At 31.5% G+C, this 7,119-nt stretch overlaps 1 protein-coding gene across 1 annotated transcript; it reads right to left on the bottom strand.

Annotated features, from left to right (window-relative positions):
• Positions 1–1,464: 1,464 nt before the first annotated feature.
• LOC108341491 (RING-H2 finger protein ATL63) lies at positions 1,465–2,386 on the bottom strand. The gene has a single exon (XM_017579166.2). It carries the CDS (start codon positions 2,323–2,325, stop codon positions 1,558–1,560), a length of 768 nt encoding a protein of 255 aa, XP_017434655.1. The 5' UTR covers positions 2,326–2,386; the 3' UTR covers positions 1,465–1,557.
• Positions 2,387–7,119: the final 4,733 nt, after the last annotated feature.

Below are 7,119 nucleotides of genomic sequence, written 5' to 3'. Positions count from 1 at the left end.
AACAACTTCATATTTTGGAAGAATGAAATGAAAGAAAAGTTAAAATTAAAACACAATCATGTTGTAAAATTAAAAGTATACTAAAACGTATATTTCAATATGAAAAGCACGTGGCTATCAAAGGGGAAAAGCATGGGCAGAAGAAGCCAACTGTGAATCTATACAGCCAAGTTCTGTTTTCTGTATGCAGTATTGACTAAACATTTTTCTCTGGGTCAGGCCAAGCTCTGCATTAAATAGGATGAAGCATACATCATTTTTAATGGGTTCACTTGCACAGTTTGTTTGACCCACTCGACCCTTGCCTTCATGCACAACTATTCAAACAAACAAAACATTGACAACAAATCATCAAAGGCTGTACAGTCACACAGTTGTCTGTATAGAAATGAGTAAGTAACAGTGCTTTACATTATTCATCAATCTCTTTGCTTAAAACACAATGACAAGGTTGTTATCACTAATTATCTGAACTAATTTGGTTTAAATCGTTGAATAAAATTATAAGACTGCATGATGGACCCACCACATTGGTTTCCTGCAACCGAGCCACAATTTTTGGACTAGAGGATCGTGACAGAAAACAACACATCTCAACTCTTGAGGACAATCAATTGCTGATAAAAGGTATATATATCGTGAAGTGTGACTGCCCAATACAGCACAGTTAAGTGCTTAGTTATTAAGTACTGTATTTTTGTCCTTTTCCTTTGGTTTATGCACCTACCCTTGTTACTTTCCTACTCTACTATGTTCAAAAGAAGCAATAGAGTGTGGTTGCTACTTCCTAGCTCCATTGCTCTTTAAATACAATCCAGCATAAAGTGATGCTCATAGATTGTCATGGATTTGGTCTAAGCAAAAAGATTTCTTAAGCAGTGAAAGTTAACTGGCCTGTGATGTAAGCATGCAGGTAGTACCAGCCCAATGGAAATTAAAATTGAGTAAATAACTTAGTTAAGCAACAAGTGTTCGTTATACAAGTTATCAATATGGTTTAAGCAACAATGAGATCAAATCAATTTTATACAAGTGTTTCTATTGTATTACATAAAACTAATCTAAATAAAAGTACAAATGTTGTTTCCTGTTGGAATTTCTTCTACAACACCTTCAATAAGAACCAACAAGAAGTGGTTTTTGCAGCATTTAAAACACTAGATATTCTGAGGCTCCATATTTACATTTTCAGAAGAAACCCAATCCTAATTTATGCTTTAAGTGTGCACTGGGATGTATGTTGTAGCAATTTGGACAATAATCCAAACATGAACTAAGCCTTTTATAATTTGATTCTTTTTTGTTAGTAAATGTGATATGAGGACAGTGTTCTTAACATGCTTTAATGACATTCAACAACCTATCTAATAGTATAACACAGTGAAATGCAGGAAAAAGAAGAACACGGAAAAAGAAACTTTTGACAGCTTCAAGGTTTAGAATAATTTCTGAGAGGGATGAAACAGAGAAACCTGTACAGAACCGTAGTTGATGATGCTCATTTCATGGTAAATCGTGTAGAATATACATCTCAAGCATGTAATGAATTAATTTACATTAATTAGCCGAAGGGAAAACCTTGCCAAGCATTCTCTCCAAAGAGCACCCCAAAAACGAGGAAGAGGTTTCTGACACAGAAACACTTGTTCTTGCTCCTCCATTACCATTACCATTCCCGTGATCACTCTCTCTAGTCTCATCGGAACCAGCATCAACCACAATCTCAAAATCAGAACCACCATATTCAGCACCATGATCTCTTGAAGACACAACCTGAGAAGAATCGCTCTCAACAACATTTACTACAATGGGGGCTCTACAAATAGGACAATTGGAGTGTGAACTTAACCACATGTCAATGCACTCCACATGAAAACCATGGCCACACTTTGGCAAACACCTTCCCACTTCACCACCCTCAAAGGCACTCAAACAAATCACACATTCAAGTTCTTCATCTTCTTTTGCCTTGTTGTTATGCTCATAGATGAAGAGAGAAATTGCTCTAATGGTGGAAGAATCCAGGCCTTTGGTTGAGAGGGGTGAGGAGTCTTCTATGTTGAAGCTGTGGAACTGGTGGAACCTAGCAGGGCCAAGGACGTCGGAGACGGTCACCGTGGTTCGGCGGCGGCGGCGTCGACGGCGGGCGTGTGCCTGAGCCTGTGCCTGAGCAAGGAACCATCTGGCATAGAGGTGTAGAAGGAGGACAAAGAGGATGACAAGGAGAAGGGAAATGATGGCTGCAAGCATGATGTTACTGTTGTCTGAGAAGATGTTCTGAAACATTTGGGTCAACGTGTTGGGCGAGTCAGCTTGGGTTGGCATTGTGAAGAGTGGCCAAAAGGGTGTTTGGTTTTGGCTCAAAGTTGTAGACTTGAAGGGCTTTATTAGGAGGGTGGGTGGCTTAGATTCCTGGTGTGTGTTTGTTTTTTGTGCGCATTTATTTCAGATACATTTGTTCCAAAACCATATCAGATTATGAATATTTCGGAGATAATTTTGAGGAAGTTATAAAATCTTATAAAAACAATCATATACTTGTTATGAAACTCGATCATGTTAATTACATCTCAAATTTAACTCTAACGAAAAAAACAAATGTAACTGAGAAGAGACCGTTCAGATTTTGAAACAACACATCTGCAGAATGAATTTTATGCAACCTTAATTAATATGACAGTACTAGATAGAAAAATGTACATAATAGAGTAGATTGGGGCGTAGTTGGTGTATGGTTGCTATGTTTTGTTTGTGTCATGTGAAAGTGATTACGTGAGAGTGAAGTTAGTTTTGTATGATGGAATAAATTAGGGGTGTTGCCTGAGGCATATGATACACTTGCGTGTAGTGGTTAGCAAGAAATTAGTGTGTTGTAATGCATTAGTTTGTATAGATTGACGTAGAAAGGGGTTTCGTTGAAGTCAAAGAAAGAATCCCTATATCCGAGGAGGAGAGAGTGATGTGATGAGAAAAAGGTGCAGAAATGAAGGACTCGTGAAGGCGACGGCAGCAGAAAGAGGGTGGTTGAAGTTTATTATATTCATGTGGAGCAGTGTACTCTTCTGAATAGTTTATAGAGCACAGGTTTTTGTAGACTATGGTTTCGGTGGTGCTATTTTTTTAGTCCTTCATGAATTATCCTTGTAAAAAGTCATCTATTGGTGATGAAAATGTGTTAGTATTTTAATGAGTTTTTGGTGTGATAGAATGTACCATACGTAATTTCACTAATGTGGCGAATTTAGGGGATCCCAAGGCAGAGCCAGAGCATATAATTCCGAGTCAAGATTCTTGAGGTTTTTTTGCACAAACCCAAAGTACACCAAGGAAAGCTAACCTTCCTTCAACCATTTTTTTCTTAGAAACAAAATTTCATCGGTTAAATACGTTTTTAATTATTAAATTTGATGTAAAATTAAAATTAGTTTATCGATGCTAATGAGTTTCTTTTAACCCTTGTTACAATTAGAAATAAAATTATACCGTACCGGTATATTCTTATTGATCGATAACAAAACAATATAGAAAAAAACTATAACCTAATGTACTGAATGGGTGAAATGATGTACGACCATTTCAATTGTTCGGCTCAAATTTCTTATTCACAAGAAAATAAAAACATGCTTAGAAGATATTAGACCGTAATTAGATCAGTCATATTCAGAGACCCAATACGAAACTTATAAATACAGAAGAAACAGGTAAGAAGAAAGGTGGTTGCATTTATTGAGTATTTAAAACTTAATTGTAATAAGTTATCACTAATATGATTTGAACGTCAAAGTATCTTTAACCGGTAATTATTGCTTAGATTTAGACCGTTGAAGTGTCTTTAACAGGTAATCACTGCTTGGATTTGGACCGTAGAAAAAAGAAGTAATTGCACTTTAAGAAGAAGAAAAAAAGACTAAATTATCACGGTAGACAAAAGAAAATTGTGAAAGTGTTTGAAAATGTGATTCTCAATCCTATTTAATGAAACAAAAATGAATGAACTATTGATCAAGAAAAGAAAACCATATGGTATGTTGTGTTATTTATATGAGTCTTGAATTATTTGGAATACATGAATGATGAAATTAAGAAAATTTGATGGAAACAGGGGGGTGTTTTTTTGTAGTAGAATTGGGGTAGGGGTAGTAGGCATTATTGTTTAAAAAAGAGAAAGAGTGTTGAAGGGTCCCATGTGAATGGAAGTGAGAGGCATTTTTCTCTACACTTTATTTTGGCACACCTTGACCACCCTATAACCGAAGCTAAATGACAAAGACAACAACAGTAGATATCTTTGCATAGATTCCAGCATTTTCTGCTGCATGCTTCCGACCACCATTTTAGACATGCCATGCTGTGTGTGTGAATGTTCATATTCATTCACAAAGGCTCGTGAACTCTGACGTACCCCAAACTGCCACCATGTAATTATTGTATCATGTAAAGAGGGACCTATGGCCTCTTCCCATGCACTTCAAAATTATTGCACTTTTTCCCTTTTAACTTCACTTCTTTTTTCTTATTTCTATTCATACGAGCTTTTAGTTTCGTTTTTATAATATGTACTGCATTGTTAATATTAATGCCTTCTTGCTCTTTCAATCTGATTCTTACATAATAAGAGAATGAGTTAAAAATCTAATAAATGATACAAAATTCGTTGATATAAGAATATTATGATTAACTATCACGTTTATTTTTGAATTTAAAATTTATATACTATGTTTAAATTATTTTGACAACAAAAAAAATGTTCTTAATATGATACACAATGATTTGTAAAGTAATTATCAAGAAATCACTAGTGAAAAGAAAGAGTTTTTATAAAGACTATTTATATAGAAAGTGGACGTAATGATGATATTTTTATAATAAAAAAGAAAATTTTATACAATAACTCTGGTTATAATTGATATAAAAAATGAATATAATAATATTTTAATAATAAATAAGAAAACTTTTTATATGATTTTTAATTATAATTAATATAAAAAGTAAGTATTTTGTCTGTATTTTACGGAGGATTCCCAAATTCTTAATCTTTATTTTTCTACTTTTTCTTTTCTGTCTCCTTTTTCTCTGTGAATCACATATCTCCTTCTTCTTCACTATTCTTGCCATCATTTTGTGTCACCTATTCTTACATGATGTTGTATAGTGATTTTTGAGTTATTTATTGATCTAGTTTGGTGATTAAGGTTTACCATAGATCTAGTAGTTGAGCTATTAAGGTTGACCATCATACTCCTGTTCTATACCATTCTAAATTCAGTAAAATTATTTTTAACCTGTATAAAAGTATTTTTTATATTAGTAAATAAAATTAAAAATTATATTTTGAATGCATTGATAAGATTTATATAGATAAAATTTTGAGTATGGTGGTGAGAAGGGTGGGTTAGGTGTGAGGTTGTGTTCTGACAGGGGGATGGAATGAGTCGAAGAATTCATTGATGAGAGCAGACAACAGAGAAGTCAATATGTAGGTAATAATCATGTCTTTGTCTCTCTACAGGACCTTCATACATAACAGATGTGGCAAAGTTGGAGAGAATAGAAATATGATAGGTGAAATAAAATATAATTAGTAAAATTAACGACATCTAATTAAATAAAAATAGATAAGAAATAAAATAAAATAATGTTTGTTGCATTTAACTAAACTCATAATGATTAAGAGAGTGGAAAGGATATTTATTGGTTATGAAGAAGGAATTTTTTTTTTTTTTACATTAGGTGTATCACTTGATAATCTATTTATAAAGATATTTTTCTTATTAAAAAAACTAATTTTTATATTTATAAAAAAAATTAAAGAGTAAAATAGTGGGTGTAAGAATTTATTTGATGTCAAAATTAAAAACAAAATAATGGAAATAAGAAGAAGTGTACTAGTATTTTGTCATTTTAGTTTTTTTTTAATTTTGTTTATCAATTATATTTTAGCAAGTGAAAAGGTGAGAAGGCAAAACATGTTTTTGCTTGGTTATTTAATAAAATGAAAGAAAAATATTCTTCATAAATTCATACTACCTGTTTTTCACCATTTTGAGAAGAAAAAGAGAATGGCATATTTTGATGTATTTAAAACACAAAATTAATTTTGCTTTTCATCATAGTTATTTAAACTATAATTAAACAAGACAAAAGATCATTTTCATTTTTTCTTTTTTGTGTTTTCGTCCCGTTTCTTTCTTCTGTGTAATAGTAGATGTGAAAACATTTTCCTAAAGAAAAGGATTTTACTACAATAGAGCATTTTAAATAACAATACAAAAAATTGTATAAATCTTAAATAATTACATAAGAAAATAAACTATTATATATACTGTGACAATTATAACATTTTTTTTGTTAATACATACAATTGAAATTTTATGACAATTACAACATTTACTTTTTTTTCTTGCTAATGTTGAAAGAGAAAGAGATTGAAAATCTAAGTAAATATCCAATTATTGAAAGAAAATAAAATATTATGTAATAAAATAATTATTTTTTAAATTGAATGAAAATAAGAACTAAAGAATATGAAAAATTATTATATAACACCTCTAGATACAAATATCTTTAAACACAAGTTCATACGTCTTCCCTAATAAAAGTATTATAATTACAATAAAACTAAAATATTAAGCTGTTGCCAATAAAAACGCCAAAGACCACACATTTTATATATAAAAAATAAAGTTACTAAGGACTTAAAAGTAGCAATTGATAACAATTCTATAAATAACAAAAAGATAAATACATCTATAAAAACATCTACATTAACAAAATACAACATATGTTAACCTAAAAAATATCATAAATATATCATTTAAAGACTTGTGATAAAATGATGTAACCCATATTCCTACTATATTTAATCCATGTAAAGCGACTAAATATATAAAAATAAAGTCTTATCAACCATAGACTTAAAACCATTTAAAAATTGCAAAGTACTTTAATTAAAATTAACAACAAAATCATATTGTCCACTTTACATTTACTTAGTTTAGAGTAGACAAATTCATATCAAAAGAGGAGTGAATGATATGCAAAAACGGGGAAAAATACCGTATTAAAAGACTAAAAATTAAGATGGAGAAGTTTCAAACGGAACACTTTTAGAATAAGAAA

This window comes from Vigna angularis, chromosome 6 (assembly GCF_016808095.1).
Source record: "Vigna angularis cultivar LongXiaoDou No.4 chromosome 6, ASM1680809v1, whole genome shotgun sequence".
NCBI lineage: Eukaryota > Viridiplantae > Streptophyta > Magnoliopsida > Fabales > Fabaceae > Vigna > Vigna angularis.
The sequence above is the reverse complement of the archived record's forward strand: the minus strand, read 5'-3'. Positions and strand labels throughout refer to the sequence as shown.

Excerpts from the sequence above, each read along its gene's own strand:
- LOC108341491 (XM_017579166.2), bottom strand. The coding sequence starts at position 2,325 with ATGCCAACCCAAGCTGACTCGCCCAACACGTTGACCCAAATGTTTCAG.